This window comes from Solea solea, chromosome 1, assembly GCF_958295425.1.
Source record: "Solea solea chromosome 1, fSolSol10.1, whole genome shotgun sequence".
Taxonomy (NCBI): Eukaryota; Metazoa; Chordata; class Actinopteri; order Pleuronectiformes; family Soleidae; genus Solea; species Solea solea.
Window position 1 is genome coordinate 15,694,286 of NC_081134.1, and position 20,588 is coordinate 15,714,873.

The window sequence follows — 20,588 nt, forward strand, 5'->3', positions numbered from 1 at the left end:
GAAGACTGTATAGCGAAGAATAAGTGGAGAAATCAAGGCAAAATTCAAGCCCATACATTTTTTTAGACTGACGAGGACATCGGTTTTATGCTTTGTCAGCTTAAAGAATTGAATATTTTAAAGTTCATGGATGTAGGAAGACTCAGAATGTGCTTGACATGCTAAAAACAAGCCACAAGCTAAACCAGAAACCAACAAATACTAGAAAGCTGAAAGGGGGCATGTCGTCACCGAGAGTAGTGGAGACGGTAACCAACAGAACGGCGTAGTTGGGCCATAAAGTAAACATAAAAAAACGTTCTGAGTGATGTCATCACATTAGGTGTCTCGTGATGTCTATGAATGCAATTCTTACGTTCTTACTTCTAGCTCTTCTTTGTACCCAAATGTTGAAATGCACTTATTGTAAGTCGCTTCGGATAAAAGCGTCTGCCAAATGACATGTAATGTAATGTAAAGTATGTTGGCAAACAGGAGGAAAAAGCTAAAAGTCTCTGCACAGCTGAGAAAGGTCGCTCAAGTTAAGTGTGTTTCTTACTGAGAGTTAGCCTTTCCCTGATTTAACAATGCTAATTCCCCAAAGGGAGATACTATTCACTGTTCAGCCAAATTTGGTCATCGCTGGACTAAGAGGATCATTTGCAATTCACATGGGTCACAACTGGCACTGGATCGCATGGAAAAGGGGGGAAGTGGGGGCATCCAAGTTCAATTGATCTAAAAATAAAAAGTCAAGCAGTGAACTATTAGAATAAGAACATTTGAGAATGAGTCACCTCTAGTCTCCACAGAGATCCTGACGGACCAAAAACACATATAAACAATGTTTACAAATGGTACAAATATTGTTACGTTGCTGATGCAAACAGCGGAGATACAGCATAGATACATAGATGGAGCAATCAGCTGATATGTTCAGGGTCCAAGGCACAATCTATGGACGAGAGCAGGCAAACTTAAGAGCCCTTCAGGCAGCACATACAACTGAGGACCAGTGTCTCACGAGACAGCCCGTCTATTATCCATCAATCCATTTCCATCACTTCGGTGCTTCACACAAAAGTTCAGCAGCAAGAGTAATTGACGAGATGCCTAATGGCAGTTTTTGCCCAAGGGTTTAGTAGCCTGGGTTGATAATTGAAATGCAGCACACTGACATTTTGGTTGTTCTCAAGTGGATTATCCTGACGATGAACCAACTCATATAATGGTTGAGAAAAATAAGCTCTTAAACTACAAGTACGTTTATACACATGCAGGTAAAAAAAATAGGGTAAGTTTAAATGGTACCTGCCTTTGAGGAAACACTAAGAAAAGCACACAAGAAAAGCTAAGCACTTCATAAAAAGCACAGAAGTCGATGTCAAAACTTACTACCTGACCCCTATGATACATTAATATTAATATTTTTTATCACATGTCTGGGCAAGATGCTTCTTTACGGGACAGATACAGAAGGCAACCCCTGTCATAAAAAGGGGTGGGGGAATTTTGGGTCATACCAGAGAAAGAAAAAGTAAAGGAGTGTATGTTTGTTCAATGGTGTTTTGTTTGTTTGTATGTGTGATTGTGGAAGTTTAATTCATGTACTCTTATGTGATAATATTGGTTCTTAGTAGTAAGTATTCCTGAAATTATGACCAGCCTTTGCATAATCACTGTAACCTGAGAATTGGGGGGTTAGAATAGATCAGTATGACATAGGTACATTTGGCCACACACACTTTCAAACTTTGAATGATCATTTTTGTTTTGTCTAAAACATAGTTATGAGGGTTCCCGTAGGCTGTGGACAGACAGTGAAAAAAACGAAGCCATCACCATGTGGGTCACCAACCATTTATGAAAGCTCCTTTGTTGGGGACTCAGCAGCAGACACCTATTGTGCCCAAGCCTACATAGAGGCAGTGACCCAAAACAGCCTTTTTTACTGAGCCTCGACTTATACCCACATATAAGAGGGGGTCTGAAAACATAAATGGTTAAAGCTAAAGACATATATAGAGATCAGGGCATAAGGAGAAAGCATGATGCAAGGTACTCACATCTATTCAAGAAGTTGTCAATGCTCTTGTTTTTCCTCAGGGCAGGGAAGTCAAGGTCATACACCAATGCATCCAAGCCATCCTGAGGGGGAGAGGAGAGAGGTTAACAAGCAAGCAAACAAAGCTACTCCTGCGAAATCTCAGACAACATGTAAAATGCACACCACCCTGGTCTATGTCGAGCAGCTTTGAGCAGAGACTCTCGAACACACCAAGCTGTGGGCTTCCAGTCTAAATTACATAAACAAGGTTTCTGAGAGATTTAGCTTACAACAAATACCCAAAATGTTGTGCTACTGTAAGCACTATGTTTTAAAAGTGATAAATACTAGATCCACGGAAGAATGCTTATTTAATTTAAAAGACTATGGTCAATTTACATTACGATCAAATAAACCGAACACTATGAATTAAAATTACATCTCAAGATACTTCAGATATGTGACAATATCAAAAGTTTCCTTCAAAAGGCTGCAGCATCATAAACTTTGACAGGACAAAAGAACTAATCAAACGTGTGTGGTGTTATTGTTCTCAAGGTAGGTTTACAGTGTGCAGTAGTGTGTGCATATCTCAAAATCAGCCCATGTGAGCATACGCATGCTGAGAAACATTGATTCTTCAGGGCTCGAGTCAGATGATCAGAAATGCAGTCATCACCTATGAACTGAGAAAACCAGGAAGCCAATATGCAAAGATGGACACTATGAAAAGTAGTAGTTTGGTTTAAAGAGTGCTGATATGTCTGGGGGAACTGTAACACCCACCAGTCATTCTGGTTTGATGAACAGGAGCTGTATTTCCCACCCTGGTTACAAAGTTTCTAATAAAAGCTACTGGCAAATCTAAGTAGCTTTTGATGGCTGAGGCATGAGGGTGGTGCCTTACAATAACCATACAGTGAGGTCAACTCTGTGAATTTACACTACACAGCTGCGACACCCACTATATTTACATGAGTTACTCCCATCCTGCCAAATCCTGGGTCCTCACTTGAATCCTTTTCATGAAAACTTGGCAAGCATTGCCCATGTAAACTGTAAAAGGATTAAGAATGAATGGTGTTGTTAAATAAAAACTGAAAAAGGCCATGTGGAAACTACAACAGTTGAGTTGACAAACAAACAAACGCATATCATAGGCTATCTTGCCCCCTACTAGGCAGGCGCATAAGTGCCACTGGTGGGATTTAATCTAATCTTCCATAATCCAGAATGGCTGAAACAAGACAGGCACACAAACACTTGAAGTCAAAGCACTGTAGTGCCTTTTCTCAAGTGGGAGTGAACCAGATGTTGGAAATGAGCATTTCTAAGTCATCTGGTCTACATTGTATTTTTTCAAACACCTCAGCTGCTGGGCTACCCATGCATTACAAAAGAAAATAAATCTGTTTACTTGTTGACATAGGTTACATCATCTCTGCACTCACTATCATGGCAAGAATCTCGTCATTCCTGTACTGTCAATGGGCCTCTGCTAGTAAAGTCACATTTCTTTTTGCATCTCTGAGCAAAACAATGATGACACATGGTGAATCAGCAGCTCGACAAGTAGAGGAATCCTCTTAAGTAACCCTGCTGCTTTTGCTCAGCAGAGGTCAGGGCCATACCCCCTCCTCTCTGAGACATAAAAGAAGCAGACGCCCTGCAGGATGGGTGGAAGCATGAAAAAGGTAGGTGAAGGGGAGTTTAGAAAAAACAGGTAGTTAAGACTGGCTGGTAGGAGAAATGTGCAATGTAAGACATTAAAGGAAACAGAATGTGGGAAATTAATAAGAGGGTAGGATGTGATCGAAGCGCATCACAGTGCTGAGTGCCATTTTCTGCTCAGCCTACATAAACTTTAAGTCAACTTTCAGGAGGGACCATTTACACAAGCAGACCAAAAAGTGGCCATGTTGGCCACACTGTAACCAGCCAGGCTGCACTGGAAAAAAGTGCTGAAGAACCGAGTCCTTTAGGACTCTAATCACAAGGCTCTGTGCTCAGCAATGCACGTTTGCATAACTTCCTGCCGCAGAGAACTCTGGACAGCCACAGTAACATTCCTTAACAGGACTGTACACGTCAGAGAGCTATTTTAGGTATGTGGCCAAACAAGTTCTCAACAAAAAGTGAAGGAAGGGAGAGGAAAAAAAAATCCCAAGTACAGAGTCACATAGTGAAGCCTCATTTTCAGTCAGTACCAGTTCTCATCACTATGACGAAAAGGAGTAGGGAGTGGAGAGTTGATGCATGTGGAGCAGTCTAGTCCAATAGTAGAACAAATGAAGGTTGGAAAAAAACAAAGACAATCAGAAGAACCACATGCTCGGCCTTCTACTGGAGACTCCACAGTGACAAAATAACCAAGTGTAGTATAATTTAAAAAAAACACAGTTTAGGACCTTGACTAGAACTAAAAATAAAATTACATTTGTAGTAGCACTTTCCAGGTTGGAATTTTAGCATCAACATCTGATATCAGACACATATGTGGTGGAAGGAGCACATTCTATAGATTAAACCCTCTAAGAGAATTAAAAACAATAAAATTGTCAATAAAATGCAAAATTTTATAGATAAGGAATTTTAAAAACTTATTGGCATAACTACATTCAACTGTTTTTGTGTATTCCAGAATGTATTATTTGTAAAATACAATTATGTCATAGCCTTGCTTATACACTGATATTTAGTTTGAAATGACTAAACAAATGCAGAGCATTGGTAATCAGTTTTAATATATATATAATTAAGAAATGCACATTATCTCAATCATCAAGGTTATGGGTCAGTAACAAAACATCATCTTTTCTGTTTGGTTTCAGATATCAAACCACTCAGTTTACAATCTGCCACAGGCTACACTAAAAAATAACTGAATCGATCAAAAAACACTGACAAAGGTTTTTCCTAATCAAGAGTAATTTTTTTAGACATGAAACTTTCCCAGATATGCACTTGATGGAGCTCTTAAGTTTCCAGCGGCTCAGGGGTTTCTCTCTCTGCTTTCCACACAAACCGATGAAAAAAAGCCATCAGTGATTAAAATGTGCAGGAGAAAATGGAAAAAAAATGGTAGTGCAGATAATAAAAAAAAAGCAATACACCAAGGATTTTATTTATGTCGTTCTAGTCTTTAAGCAGATAAGAGGTAATCTCATACACTGTAGAGACAGCTTTAAATCAGCAAGGAAAGAGCATATGACAATCTTAATCAAGAGTCAGCATCAGCGAAACTATGTGTTGTTAAAACTGGAGCTCACACAACAGTTTACCCTACTAGAGAGACAAAAAACATGCATAGGCTTTATTCACTTCAAATAGCACTGGGCGGTAGCAGTCCACAGGCCGTTTCACTATGTGGCAGTCTTGGGAAAAAAAAGTTGCTGGGAAAACAAACCAGAGCTTGTAGCACTCCATGTTATCCTATTTCTGCTGATGCTGCTTCAGGCAGAGGGCGTCACATCCCTGGAATTACTGAATAATGTGAAAAGAAATCATCTCATTGCCCTATTAATGAAATGTGGTAAGTATTCTAAAAAAAAAAAGTATAGTTACACAAAACACACAAAGCCTGTGGTTGACATTACACACAGCAATTATTTCTTTAAACATTCAGGGAGAGAAATCCACACAACACACAACCTCTTTTCCAGACATTAAAGTCTGAGTTAAAATTTCCATGGGAGACTCAGCCACATCATCCCTTTCTGCATGCCAGCATAAGGCATGTGGTCTTAAGTCAAGCCCTACTTCTCACTTCCCTCTCTGCCACCTCTTCAAGACAATATGCTTTCCACATGTGAGCAAATGCACGGACAGCCATTCAGTTTGCCATGCAAATAAAGGTAGTTCCATGGCAGGCTGCACCCATTAAAGCACAAATGTGATCATACAATCCAGTGAAGCCATTCAAAGCATGAAATAACTAATGGCCTCCTCAAAGCTCATGTCCAGGTTCAAGCCTTAAAATAGAAATATGCCTGTAAATCAAGGGCAAAACATAGTTATCTTTCCTTTGGCAGTCACCAGTAACAGTTTATTGAAGATATTCACATTCCCTGGATAACTACTGGATAAAGCAGCAGTGGCAGTGAACCCAGGGGTGGCAAAACAAGGCCATTCTATTTCCTTTGAGGTCCAGTGAGTGAGAGTCACTGTCACAAATGTTTTCCTGTCAAAATATAATTGAGTTATTCCAACAGTAGAGAGCACTCACGTGTTTCCACTGACTGAGCTCTGCCTTCTCGTGTAAAAACTCTGCTATCCTGCCAGCACTGCCCAAGATTTATGACCTAAGCCCAGCAAAATGGGAATCTTATTCTACATGGATTTAGTTCACTTTGACCATCTTCACTGGATGGGGGTCGCAGTGTTGTTTGCAAGTGTTACAAAACCGTCCCAATGTAATAGCCCTTATAGAATGAGAAGAAAGAAAAGCGGGAGGATTTTAAATTTTCTCACTCAGTCAAAGAAAAAAAAATGTGTTATTAAAAGACCTGATCATCTTAATATGCTTTCCCACACATAATCAGTCAGATGAGGGAACGCGGCCCTACAAATGGCTCAACCAACAGCTCTTCTCACAGAAAAATGTCTCAGAGTAGAGCACTTTACAAATGACAGCCCCAAACATTTTTGTCAACACGCATGAATTAAATGCCAACTACAAACACGTGCTTTTCAACTCAAGGAGATGCAATTCATCATTTAGGCCAGTAAACTACAAATTATATATAGCTTACATAACTCCTGTCGATTTTCTTAAGCAAGTGAAAAGTTGGTAGTGTGTTTTTGTCTTCCAGGCAGAAAGCCATAAAAAAAATCAACTTGCAGAGACTTGAAACTCATTTCGAGTAGACGTTCAAACAGCATTAAAATTTAGCCACTTTTACTTGTTTTATTTTCTTATGTTATGAGTTATATCAGCCTTGCAGCTGTGAGCGAGGGCCCATAGCATGAAACAAACTTGGGTACATTCAAGGACGCTGCCACATTCAAGATCTTCAGTGTCTCCAGGCAATGACAGGGGACATGAGTTAATATTACAATATTACACATTTACCTCAATTACTATAGCATACCTGCAACATAAATGTTATATGCAAACCTTAATTCAGCATTTAAAGCAAGTTTACTTTGAACAGGTAAAGACATGCAGTGTTCTAAATGAACATGTCACGTAAAATGCAGCTTATTTGTATTAATTGACTAAATTTGTGGGTTGAATATCCAAGTTAAAAAGCACTGCATGCCTCTAATAAATACATACTTTCGTTTCAACAGACTTGACAGACAGATACCGCCCTCTGTGTCTCTATGCCTACAAACAAAACAGGCCACAGCTGCATTATAAATGCAGACAACACCTTACCAGTAAGGTTGGTCCAGTAAAGACAAAGGTCATTAACATAGGCACGCTACATAAGAAAGAAAGAGTCAGAGGGTTGACTCTGCTCTGGCTGTCAAACAAGGTTGAATTTAGCACCTAAAGAAAATGAAGTCATTCTTTGATGATGGTGATGCAAAACATAAGCACAATATTGTGAAGTAAAACATTTTTACTACTCAAAGAGCACCATTATCAGTCACAAGTATGTAAACAGCATAATGACAAGCCTATCCTGCATCAGCACCGATATGATCAGACGAAATCTAATTTAGGGAGGTAATTACTGACAGGTGTCAAACTGGAATGCCTATTCATTAACAACTACATTTAATAAAATGATTATTTATCTGTAAGCTTGTACTACAACACAGTTACTAATTTTGCCTTTGAGCATAAAACAATTCTGTCAATTCATAATTCAAACCGCTTCAAAATAAGAGCATCCACCCTAACATGTACATGCAGCATTCACACAGTCAATCACTGTCTACAAATGTGGTTTACAGGCCTTGCAGTTTCCTGTAATTACACTTATTACAGATTTAGAGTCCAAATAGCAGATGAAAGCGGGATCAAAATACAGAGAGACTAATGTACCCAGAGTGTCAGAGTAAGAACAAAGACTGTGCCAGGAAGCCTTTACATTTCTCAAAAAGAGGTACAGCCTGGGCAAAACAAGTTCAAACATATAATTCAAATATCATTTACCAAATGTGGAACAAGCAGTACTTGTGGATTAAAATCAAGTGCAAAAGCAACTAGGAAATTCTACTCGCTCTTCTGTGATGCCAACATTCATAGGTGTTCAGTGCAGCGGACATAGCAGCTGATAACATGATTTGATGGGTGTTATTGATGGCTGCCAACAGTAAGACATATATGGGCAATGCTCGCTGCCCTTGTGTCAGTCAGCTTTCACATCACAATGTCAGGAATTTTGTCAGTTCAGATTGGCTCTCAGAATTGCTGTCTACAGCACAATGATGGGAGAAAGAGGCAACCCATTCAGATAAGGAACTCTTCTCTCCAAGCAGGAAAAGTTACTGAGTGAAGATAAGGGCGACAGGGCTGGAATACAGTCCTCAATAGCCAAAAGCTGAGTGAGGTGAGGTGCAGGCCAAGTATCGCTCTCACACAACACAGGCCAGGGTTCTTAGGGGGGAAAAAAATCAACAGTCCTATACATAAGACAGGAAGCAATGCCAGCTCAAGACGCAGGTACAGAAACATGGCCAGTATAAGGCTTGTATTGTGCATTCTGATGGAACCTATTACTCATAACCAAGCATGCTGGTTGCTTTATGAGTTCAATGTCCTGATTCATAGCCTTCAGAAACATGAGTCTTCAGTCCACATAATTTTGGTTTATGGGTAGAGAGTAGAGCCCACACCCAGCTACCTCAGAGATGCCTGCCTGGTCTCAACTGTATCCAGAATGGCTTTGGGACACATAGGAACTTCAGGCCAGTCAAAGACAAGAGGTTATTTGATTAGCATGGAATTTTATTAAGCTGTGGGTGGAGTTGCATGGTGGCAGGGAGAGCCTCAGCAAAAGGCCTCCATTCATTGATCAGGGGAGATTGCAGAAAGGGGGGGGGAAACAAGAGGAACAACACCCTTGTGTGTGCGGCTGCCAGCAGGAACAGTCCCCACAGCTTTTTGCCATTAAAAATGCAGAACGTGTGCACTTTTAGGTGAGTTTAATTGGCTCTTTTTGCAACAGGACGGGAGGTCATGGAGACTATGCAAGTTTTCCTCTTTCAAAGAAGACAACTATCTCCAGCAGCCTAGTATACCTTATATCCTTGTGTGCACAACCCCCAAAATTAGATTAGATTAGTCAGAGTGAAACTACAAACTGCACCATGATGAATTTCATTCATGCCTTGCTTGTTTAAACTTATAAAACAAAAATGTTAACACACCAACTTCAGGGAAATGCAAGCCAAAAAGCAGTTTGCTACAACACATATCTATTTGCATTTGCATTAACCTTCTGGTTAATGTAATGGTAAACAATATGCTATTTTTTACAACAGCATTAACATAGAGAAGAGCCAAGGCCATTTGTTTGGGGGTTTTCTCAAATAATTATGTCAGTACATAGCAGTAACCACCGTGTTGTGATCTTCTTCATTGAATTTATGGGAGGACTACGCAGTGTGATGCTAGTATATTACACCATTTACATAGGTGTCACGACTATTGCCATTTGGTCTACACAGCCTGGGTGGATGCACAAGCCAGATAACAGTTTAATGTCCCAAGCCGTACAGTCGGGCTGACTTACACTGCACCACTTGGTGGAAATGCAGCTCAGGAACCAAATGCTTGTAAACACCCAGTGTCACTGTCACCCAAGCTGAAAGGCCCATGATATCAACAAACACTTGACACAAAAACACCCCCTTGGCATCCACTCCATGGTGAGTCAGTTCCTGGGATTACTGTGTGTAATAAAATCCTGTGAAGGTGTTGCTTTATGGTTTAGCACGTGGCAGGGGCAGCCTTCTTCACTCCTCAGAATAGATTCACTAGATTGAGTTGTCACGCACAAACAGGAAGCAGCCAGGGCAAACTCCAACCAACAGGTGTACTGATGCAGCTGGGGGCCTACAGGTTACAACAGGCTGGAAGGTAACCCATTACATCAAATGTAGCTTAGATCAGCACACCTACACCCCCACTTCCTAGTGATCTAAAAGCAACAATACAGCTGATCACTCAAGACTTAAAAACGGGATTCGTTTGAGCTTGACCTGAACCAAAAATAATCTGACAATGTACGTCTGTGTTTGGGAAGAATAAACACACGCTGGCCATCTATTAGTCATATTTAGTTACCAATGCCTTAAAGACTGTCCTTACGTTAGTGACACCATGTTATCTTGTTGCTAGCAATTACAATTTCATTATTTTTAGCTGACCGTTTATCAGACTATGGAAACACAGGTTTCTAGCTGATAGTTGCCTCACGTTTAGAAAACCTTACTACAATCACAAACGAACACATGTGCGTTTGAAGTTAATTGTTCAAATTGAACGGGCAACATGAACACATTTCTTTAGTGACAACTGTTTGGTGTCAGAAAGAATTTCTGTTCCAAGTAGTACCCGAATGCCTGACTCGCTAGCTAGCTAGCAAACTGCAAACTTACCAGAAGACAATCCGTATTTATTTCTGACTTCGGGTCCTTCAGCATGACGTCGATTTTATCAAATCGAGCCTCCATACTTTCCCCAGCTGACATTTTTGCTGTCAAACTCAGTCCCGGGTTTTTAGGAGGTTGTGAACAAAAACAGTGGCGAGGCAGATTGCTGGCTAGCTAGCTTTAGCAGTCGACGGTAGCTAGCTAGCTAGCCAAATGTTCCTTTTTCGTGTGAACTTCACTCCGCACTTCAAAGAAAATACATTGTTCTCGTCGAGCTTTCACACGAAGTGAAACATTTGAGGTTGCGCCGAATATATAAAAGCCACATTTTCAGAGTAGAGCGATGATTTCCTCCAGTATGAGTGACAAACAACTTCAGTAGCAAGCGATAAATGCGGCGACAGATTAGTCAGCCTCCGCAGGATGCCGCTGAGGATAAGAGCTTAAAATGTTGGTGCATCCAAACAAAAGGCAATTAAAAATGTAATTTATGTCTCTCTGAGAAAGTACAGCATGTCGGAAGATTAGCCCAGACCGGTTCCCATGTCTGTGCCAGGCCCCTGCAGAAAACGACGAACGAATCTGACAGCTCAAAAGTAGAAGTAGTGGAGGGGAAAAACTTCTGCTTCTTCCTAATTTCGAACAGTTTAAACAAGGTCTCGTTAGGCGTTTAAAGGCAGTCCATCCGCTGAATCCTGTGCACCGTCACTGGCTTGCGACTGTTTCCTGTCCAAACTGATTCATGCCTCAGACCAAAGACATAAAAATAGGGTTCAGATTTTTTTTTCGGGGGGGAAAAACAGCAGACGGTGCCCGATTTTCTCCCACAGCCTGACCAACATGTCCGCCTTCCTGTTCAAACACCCCGGAGAAGCAACTTCAAAATGTCAAGTACTGCGCATGCTCAGTGCACGGCGCATTCTCAGAGTTCACACAGAAAGATGATAAGGCAACACCTTGCTGCTCCCTGACGTTACAACAGCAACGTTAGCATTAAGTTTTTTGTTTGTTTTAAAAAAAATAATAATTACATTGTTTTTCTATTCTACTCCATTCAGCCTTTAGTTCATAATTATAATGAAATTAGAGAGGCATTTCTATTCTGTTCGATTTTAGTCTAATCTAATCTGGCAGTTGCTGATGTTTTAGGTTCTTGAACAGTATTTGTTTCTATTTTCTATTCAGTTTTTCTATTTGATTATTTTATTCTACGCTGCTGTGTGATTTTTTGTTGGTTTTATGATAGTGCCTATGTAATTAATGTTATGTCAACAATGAGGGACCATCATTAATTATTCCATTCTATTCTATTCAGTGATGAAACATTATGTCTTTAATGCTTTTGGTTTTTGGCCCTGGTCAGATAGCATGTTCCAGTATATTCTAATCCCATGGTTCTCAAACTGTGGTACGTTTACCCCCTGTGGTGCGTGAGCTTCCTCTGGTGGTACTAAGGTGGAAAATCAGAAATACTGCTCTACTGTATATACCAGGGTATGTGAGTGGAGTGGAGCTGAGAGATTTTGACCAGAGTGCATTGAAAATGAAACAAATAACAAAAAATGAATGAATAAATGAATGAATTAAATAATAATAAAGTCACCTTATCTCTCGCACCATATTACTCTAATTTCACTATACCAGTTTCTAAAGTATATGTGAGGAAGAGGAGGATGATTAGAGAGCAAATTATCTAATTGGGAATACATCTTTTTGTGACAATGTGGGAAATGATATCATTAGTGGCCCAGGTGGTGGTGCCCTTTTAATTTTCTTCCCTGCCCTTCCAAATGTCTGTGCATGCCACTGTGCATTTGCAATAGTACTCTTCATTAGCAAAAGCCCTGCCCTGCAGTGAGTTTCATGAAAAGGTCAGATGGTCATCGCTGTCTTCAGTCAGTGCTCTGACATTTAAGTTATACAGATCTAACATCCTCAAGGCTGAAGTGATTGATCATGACAACAGGTTACACATCAATATTTGGGTTGTTGGTGATGAGGGAATTTTACCAGCTCCACTTAGTTCAGTGTAACTCAAGTTCATCATCTTCTCAATCATATACTGCATTTACACAGATTTTTATCATATAAAAAACCCCAATGTTATTCATGTTCTAATTTTTCTACGGGATTCATTTGCCTTCCAAAAGTTGAAATCTTAACTCAGCTCATCCTCTTATTCAAACTGAATCAAGCTATTTTCACATATGATCACACATGCTGTTCTGTTGATGAACAGGAAATCCTTTGGTATTGCTGTCACTTGCCCCCTGGAGGACAACAGCTGGACTCATGCATGGCTTTTTGTCACTGAGATTTCAAAAAAGATTACTATGTACATTTGACATTTATTTTTGTTATAAATTGTGCATATAATAAACTTAATAAACTTTAATAATTATATCTATCAATCTATCTATTTCTATTTCGTTCTATCCACCTATCTATCTATCTATCTATCTATCTATCTATCTATCTATCTATCTATCTATCTATCTATCTATCTATCTATCTATCTATTTCTATTTTATTTTATTGTTTATCCCTTTCTTTTTCCACAAAGTGTATTCATAAATTATTTAAGTTGTCCCATGATTTTTAAGAATTAGATATTGTGGTATTTTGCCCATTGCTTTCTATATAAATTGAACTGTGATAAATACAGTAATATAAATAAATGAATGACTAAATAAAATAATAAATAAATACATAAATGTAACAGGAATCAACTAATGTTTAATTAAAAATAATAAAATACATTGAAGAATTTATTTATTTATGTCTATTACAATGACATTTGTCATACTCCATAATAGTCTCTACACAGCAATTTTGTAGAAACTTGTCTAAAAGGCCTGTTGAACATTCTGCATGAGTGTATTGTTATTGGAATAAAGAAATATTCACGTATGTACAAGAGTTGTCACTTTAACAATCACACTATCACTGTCCACCCCGAAGCTCGCTTTACTTGTGCAGCTCTCAAGGTAATTTATTAGAATGTTATTACAGTTTTTCTTAGTCGAACAAATTGCCAATGCTTTGGACATGTATCAGTTGCTTTCATACAATTCTCTGCTGTTTTTTAACATTATCATTTGCTTAACTGCTGTGCAAATGTTAATAGTGATGTGAGAAAAGCACCAAAGTGACTGAGAAAAACTGTAATATTATGCGTGCACACGTTTTACCTATTTAGTGGGAACAAATTAGTATTTTGTGTGCATGTTTTACCTATTTAGTGGGAACTAATTAGTATTTTGTACCTATGTTTTTACCTATTTTGTGGGAACAAATTAGTATTTTGTGTGCGCGTTTTCCCTGCTCTGTGCACATTTTACCTATTTAGTGGGACCTAATTAGTATTGTGTGTGCGCGTTTTCCCTACTCTGTGCACATTTTACCTATTTAGTGGGAACTAATTAGTATTTTGTATGTACGTTTTACCTATTTTGTGGGAAAAAATTAGTATTTTGTGTGCACAATTTACCAATTCCGTGCACGTTTGACCTATTTCATGGGAACAAATTGTATTTTGTGGCCACAATTTTATTTCCCCTATGTAATGTCTGGGACTCTGTACACTACTAATACTACTGTTTTACAATACATATGCTGGTAACGTACGTGGGTTATGAGTTTTGACTCGGCCAACAATGGAGCAGCAAGCTGAAGCTGCAGTAATGCCCTAACGTCACATGGGGGCTCCCTCACCGTGCACAGATCAGCTGTGACTGAGGAGCAGCAGCGGCATTGTTGGTGTTGGTGGGGTTGGTTTTGGTGATGAGACCCCGAACGCAGTCTTCATGGACATGACTCTATGACGCGTTTTCGTCGTGGATAAAGGTAAGCCCGCACTAAACTTCATAATTTTTGACCTTGTCATATTGTATGACATGTGTGTGTTGTCACGTGTGCTGTGAAAGAAGAGAGTCATGTTTTTTGTTTTTTTTATCTCAACAACACGAACGCTGTGTGACGGTCGTACCTCAGCCTGTAACTCTGTCACGGGAGACGGTTTACTGTAACTTTGTTTCACCAGTGAAGTGGTGACACAGCGGAAGCCTTTGGTTTTTGTCTTATTTATTTTTTTGTATGTATATATTTACTTTTGCGGGTGGGGGGTTCCGTTTTAGTACTGTGTGAGACACTTTGCTAATGTATAAGCGAAGTCTCACAGTAAGCTGTTTGAATGCCTCATTTCAAACCTTATTAGCTTGTTGTTGTTTGTTACATTTGCACGAATAGCATTGTAGCTTTTGGAGAAATCTCGTGAATTTGATTTGGTTTTGCAGTGTCAATTTATACATTAACTCTTCACCTGTGCCAGGAAATATGTATGGTACGACTCCATTTTACATGTCATCCACATGTCGTGTGTGTGTGTGTGTCTGTGCTTATTTCATTGGTGAAAATGTCACCATTGCTGATTAATCACTGTGAGCACAGTCATGTCAGGCAGCTTGTATCTGGAGCTGGGCCATGGGTTTACATGTTTTTGTGTTGATTACTGTTAAAACTGCCAAGGGCTTGGTGTTGAAACAGGCTTCAGTGGTTTAGATAAAGCCATATCAGATAAGCATGGCCAGGGGATGTCTTTGGTGGTTTGTCATTCTAATTACAGGCAAACCAGTCCGTCTTGACCACATCTAATCTTAACATTCCTAATGTTTGTGGTACCAAAGGTTGTGCTGCATGTCTCCGCTACTGCCCCCCAGCTCCAATGTCACTTCTCTTTTTTATGTAAAAGCAGCCTTTTAATCTTTTCTCTTCACCCATAATTTATTCATTTGTATATGCTGCCATTTTTTTTTTATTTGAATCGGACTGGTTATTCAATGCAATGTTAGTACACACACTGTACCAGCAGTGTGGCTTTGCTGGGTGGGCGGCCTGTCTCACTTAGAACACACGCAGCCCTGACAGAGAGGGCAAGGACTGGAGGGGTCAGGGGGGCTTTGAACGCTGACCATCTGGCCCTTGGGGGGCTGGTTTCCTCATTGGCTGCCTTTGTTCTCTGCTAACAATTGGGATTCAATCTGGGAGGAGATAAGTAGCCATCTCATAAAGGTTTCTTAACCTATTTTTTGTTATTAAGTATTTTTGTTCCTTCTCCAAATAAGAGTGTCTAAAGTTTTCATAACTGGCTCATTCATCTTTCACAGGATCAAGTTTCTGTTTGAGTTGTAAAACTACTTGATCTAAAAAAAAAAAAAAAGTCTTTAAACAGTTATTCCAGTTGTCACATGCAATATTTTAATTTAAGCAGCAAACATACAGTTACAATGAAGTACGAGTTAGACAGGCTACTCATGGTAATCTCTCTTTTGCACATTGTTTATTTAGCAGCTATGTCAATACCAGGTAATGCTGCAACAAACAGGCAGGAGTTAGTGAATGTGTTTGTGTTACACAGTCAGTACTCAAAATTCAGCATTCATTGTTGACATTCATTTCATTAAGATGATAAACGAATGAAGATTGTTCATATTAGAACATATTTAAACTCATGCTGAAACATACAAAGTGTTAAAATCTAATAAATCAAAACCTATCAAGTTGGTTTAATCTCTGAGTCTGTACCGAAACGGAACATCTCTGACAGGCTGCATGGATCCAAAGCCCAATCTCCTGTTGTCAATTTCAGGTATCTCATCAGGATTCTTCAGCTCAAACTCGAAGTAGATGAACATGAGGAAAATAAACTGCTTCATTTCATTTGAGGCAAAGAAACGCCCAGGACACATTGAGACCCCAGCACCCCAGGGCATGTTGTAGTACTTCACCTTCTTCCCCTGCTTGTAGAAATGAGTTTTCTTGCTCCCGTCTGGATTGAGAAAGCGGTCATATTTGAATGAACATGGGTCAGAGTGGATCTCTGGGTCCATTTGAACTGCACTGTAAGGGAACATTGCCATTCTGTCACCTTTACGAATGAAATATTCACGACCATCTGCCATTTTGAGAGTCATATCCTGAAGCACAGCTCTGCTGAGGAGGGGTGCAACACTGAGTCGGAGACTCTCTTCCAGAGCACTGTCCAGGATGGGTGTTTTCATCAGCATTTCATGGGTCAGGTTGACTAAAGGACCACCAAGTCGGACTTCCTGTCCTGATTCCTTCACAACCCTATCTACCTCTTCCTTTACTGCTGCCATGGCCTCTGGGTGTTTCATGAGAAAGAAGAGCAGCCAGAAGGAGGCGGGCCCTGTGTTGCCCTGAGAGGCGAAAAGAAGCACAAACATATACCTGTCAGTCATTGACTCCTTCATACCCTTCTCATTTCTGAACTGCTGCATATCCCGTATCCAGCGGCTGATGTTGTCCTTAAGCCTCATCTTCTGCATTGATAGAACATTCCAGAGAAGTTCCATCAGCCTCTTTGCCTCCAATCTCTGCCTGGGTGTGAGCACCCCGTAGGTCAGGTTAGGGAAGAGTTGGTCATATTTACGAAATTCAGAGAATAAGGCTTCTGACTCAGCTCTATCTTTCTCTTTCGATCTCTCTTCACTTCCTTCTGACTCAGGTGGTGTATTGCCATACAGAGACAAGTAGCCGGCCCTAAAAAGAATATTGTAGCTGTACATAAAGAGTCCATCCTCTATCCAGGTGCTTTTGTCTGCAGCTCCATCGATTCTGTGCAACATCAGATTCTGTAAATTAGCCATCATAGCTTGTGTCAGTACCTTCAGGCCATCTCCCTTGAGATTCTTGTTGCTGGAGACTTGGAGATTGTGGTGCTCATCCTCTTCAGCTTCATAACCAAACACTCTGTGTACAAGAAACCTTGCAAACTTGTTAAAGTCTAGTTTTTCTCTGCTCTCTTTTACAAAAGTTCCAAATGATAGAGGATCCTGAAGGAATGTGATATAAAACCCTCCCAGCTGTACTGTGAATACATCGCCATGCTTTTGCTTCATCCTCTCGATGAATTTCAGTGTGTTCCTGCGAAACTTCAAGACATGACCCAGCCAAGGGATGAGCCCCTTATCCAAAGGGGGCTCTCCTGGCTGGCGCCTTCGAAACACCCCAAGAAGGTAAAGTCCTCCGATCAGAGAGGCAAGAAAGCCAATAAATATGGAGAGCAGGAGTCCCATGACTGATTACTCTGAGGACCACACAGTTATGTGGCACAACGCTCCATGTCCTGCATTATAAATAGACTTTATGCTCCTCCTTTTGTGTGGGACGAGTTTCAGCCTTCAGATAAGTTCATCAACTATGGAAACAGGAAAAATAATTGCCTATGCTAATGAAAACGAGAAATTTGTCATTGAAATTTCAATGACAAATATTTGATATCAAATGGAACACCCCAGAAAAGCTGTTTTGCCAGTCCAACATACTTGTGAGGCCAATTTAGCTAAATTAACTTGACAAGGCCCCGCCTATCGCCCTATGTCAGCTAAGATTGGCACAGCACCCCCCATGACTGTCGTGTGGAGGATAAAGCGGTAGTACATGGATGGATGGATATTAGACAGACTGTGGAACGTCAGCATGTGCAGTACATGTGTAATCAAACATGTATATTGGCGATATAAAGAGAGACAGCAATAGACATTCGTCAACTGCCTGCTTCAGTCAGTGTGTGTGGCACAGCGCCGTCAGAAGTGAGGCACAGCTCATCGCTGCCTCACCTCGCCCTTCTCCCATGTATTTTAACAGGAAATGTGTAAATTCAGTGATTTTGACCATAGAAATGTTGACATCTTACGGGAAACTAATTTATTAAAGTGTTTTCGTTTGATTATGGGCCACCATTATGCACCCTGACAAAGAACATGAAGATCTAAACTGGTTGATGTTTTGTTGTCTTCATAAGTCAAGCCCCTGTGACAACACTCCTGACAGGTTTCTCTCACCAGCCTTTAAGGAGACAACACTTTCCCAAGTTGCTTTGTGAAAATGTCGAGTTCTTGATTTACTGGATCTAAGCGTACTGCAAATGATTAAGATGTAGTGTTGTATCAAGTAATTCAGACTCTAATTATTCCTTCTTTTCAGAAAAACATTTACTCTAAACTTCTGATAATCAAAATGATAAGTAATAGATGTGCAAGTTGCTCAGGAAAAGTCATTCAAATGAGATAAATCAACCTTGAATAAACACATGTCTTTATCTTGCTTGAAATACTGGTTTTATGCTGTTATGATAATGGCAGTCTCTCTATTATTCGCTGTATTTTATTATGATGACAACCTGCTGATTCAAAACTTAAAAAAAGCAACATGACATTTCTCACACAACCCAGCTGTGGATAGTCAATTGTCACCAGGGTTACAGATTCATTTATTTTCTCTCTCATTCTTCACTCACTGTCATTTGGAGCACATCGGGGCTCATCTTCTAGTCTTATTCTTGCATTTTCTCCATTTTTCTTGAACGTATCTCCTCATTTATCTGGAAGAAACGCACAAAGAATGCATAACAAATTGAAAGATCATTAATGTCATTATTCCTCCGTGTTATGACAAACCAGTGTGTGATAGGCATAGCAAACGATTGATTACCAATCTAATCAGTTACACAGAGGTTTTCAGTTTCTGCTGTTGCTTTAAACTGCTCCAGAAACACACCATTTTGAATATTGATCCACACGAGGTCAAATCTTTCATATGAAACACCCTCACACAGGTTAGATTACACAAACATCACCTGGAGGTCGTCATCATGCAGGCAGATGGTTCTCTGTGGAATTAGATTTGTGTCAGTATTTTCAATCAACACTTTTCAAGAAGCAAGCGACACTTTATAAATTGAGCAAACAAAAATGATATATCGATTTAATCATTCACAATATTGTATTTTGTTAGTTTGAAAATATGCTTTTTGAATTTTGTTTGCTCCGACTCTTTTGCGTTTGCGCTCTCTCGCTTGTTCTTTGCGCTTCCTGGTTTTTTGTTGGTGATTCTGACCATGGGCGGGCCTTAGGAAGCTGCCTGCTGATTGGCTCCTGAGCTTTGGAGCAACAGGATCGAAGTCGCCGTCTGTCTGGAACTCGTTCCACAAGTTTTCCCCGTCGACACCCGACATTATTTTGTCGGATGTCTTTCCAGACGGAGCTTCCTTCCTCCCTCCCTTCCTAAGGCCCACCCATGCTCAGAATCACAAACCCAAAAAAACACGGGGCAAAGAACAAGCCAGTGAGCGCAAACGCAATAATGAAACAAAATTCTGATCATTGCAAACAAGTGTATGTACAAACAAATAAAATACAATGTTTTTGAATGATGAAATCGATATTTTATTTGCAATTTGTGTATTTTGATTGTGTGGTTCATTTTTGTTTGCTCAATTCATAAAGTGTTGCTTTCTTTGTGAAAATCTAATTCCATAAATCTCATTGCTCCTTTTCTCTCCTCTTAATGGTCGAAGACTTTTCTGATCCTAGTTGCAGATGGTGAAAGACACTCAATCCCAAATAAAAAGCGTGTTTTTGTTTCACTCTTTGTTTCATTAAACTGCTGAGTCGTGGGAGTCAGGACCCTCTTCTCAAAATGTTCCTGATTGCGACAATTGTGTCATTAGTTAATACAAACACCATAAAACACCTGCAAATATTTAAGACACATTTTGATGTTGTAGGTCTTGGGAGGTGAAGGTAAAATATAAATCTGTGAAATGATGAATCAATGTGGTGGTAAAAAGTACATTATGTCATTGTTTGTATGTACTGTGAAGTTGAACTTAAGCTTAATAGCTGAGTTAAAATAGCCCCTGTCCACAAATAAATCAGATAGAAACCATGGATTAGATCATGTCAACACCTATTTTATGATTCTTAGATTTACATTTATTGCTGTAACAGTGTCACTGTCATTATTATGTTGTTAAGAACCATGTTTTTATTACTGGCTCATTTATCTTTCACAGGACCGTGTTTCTGTTTAAGCTGTAATACATCACTTGATATATAAAAAAAAAAATCTTTAACCAGTTATTTGTCACATGCAATATTTTAATGTAAGCATCAAACACAAGTAGTTATAAACCTGAATATGAGTTAGA

At 39.7% G+C, this 20,588-nt stretch overlaps 3 protein-coding genes across 5 annotated transcripts in view; 1 reads left to right on the forward strand and 2 right to left on the reverse strand.

Annotated features, from left to right (window-relative positions):
• Nucleotides 1–11,500, reverse strand: part of rock1 (Rho-associated, coiled-coil containing protein kinase 1) — a 28,590-nt gene extending 17,090 nt beyond the window's left edge. Inside the window, exons 1-2 of one of the 3 annotated variants that reach the window (XR_009240111.1) lie at nt 10,583–11,500; nt 2,046–2,127 (exon numbers count right to left, since the gene is read on the reverse strand). Coding sequence is in view for 2 of the 3 variants with exons in the window: in XM_058627763.1 (XP_058483746.1) it covers nt 2,046–2,127; nt 10,583–10,675 (175 nt within the window). In the remaining variant the exon portion in view is untranslated. The remainder of the gene's footprint in view (nt 1–2,045; nt 2,128–10,582) is intronic. The other 2 variants (XM_058627763.1, XM_058627772.1) reach the window with 2 other exon arrangements.
• A 2,839-nt stretch (nt 11,501–14,339) lies between these two features.
• Nucleotides 14,340–20,588, forward strand: part of greb1l (GREB1 like retinoic acid receptor coactivator) — a 66,945-nt gene continuing 60,696 nt past the window's right edge. The window contains exon 1 of the mRNA XM_058647055.1: nt 14,340–14,422. The gene's annotated coding sequence lies outside the window, so the exon portion shown is untranslated. The remainder of the gene's footprint in view (nt 14,423–20,588) is intronic.
• On the reverse strand, nt 15,642–17,817 carry LOC131470988 (7-alpha-hydroxycholest-4-en-3-one 12-alpha-hydroxylase-like). Its single transcript, XM_058647143.1, has one exon. The coding sequence runs from the start codon at nt 17,671–17,673 to the stop codon at nt 16,141–16,143; it is 1,533 nt and encodes a 510-aa protein (XP_058503126.1). The 5' UTR covers nt 17,674–17,817; the 3' UTR covers nt 15,642–16,140.

Bases quoted from the DNA above. Each gene is read 5' to 3' on its own strand.
- LOC131470988 (XM_058647143.1), bottom strand. From the start codon at position 17,673: ATGGGACTCCTGCTCTCCATATTTATTGGCTTTCTTGCCTCTCTGATC.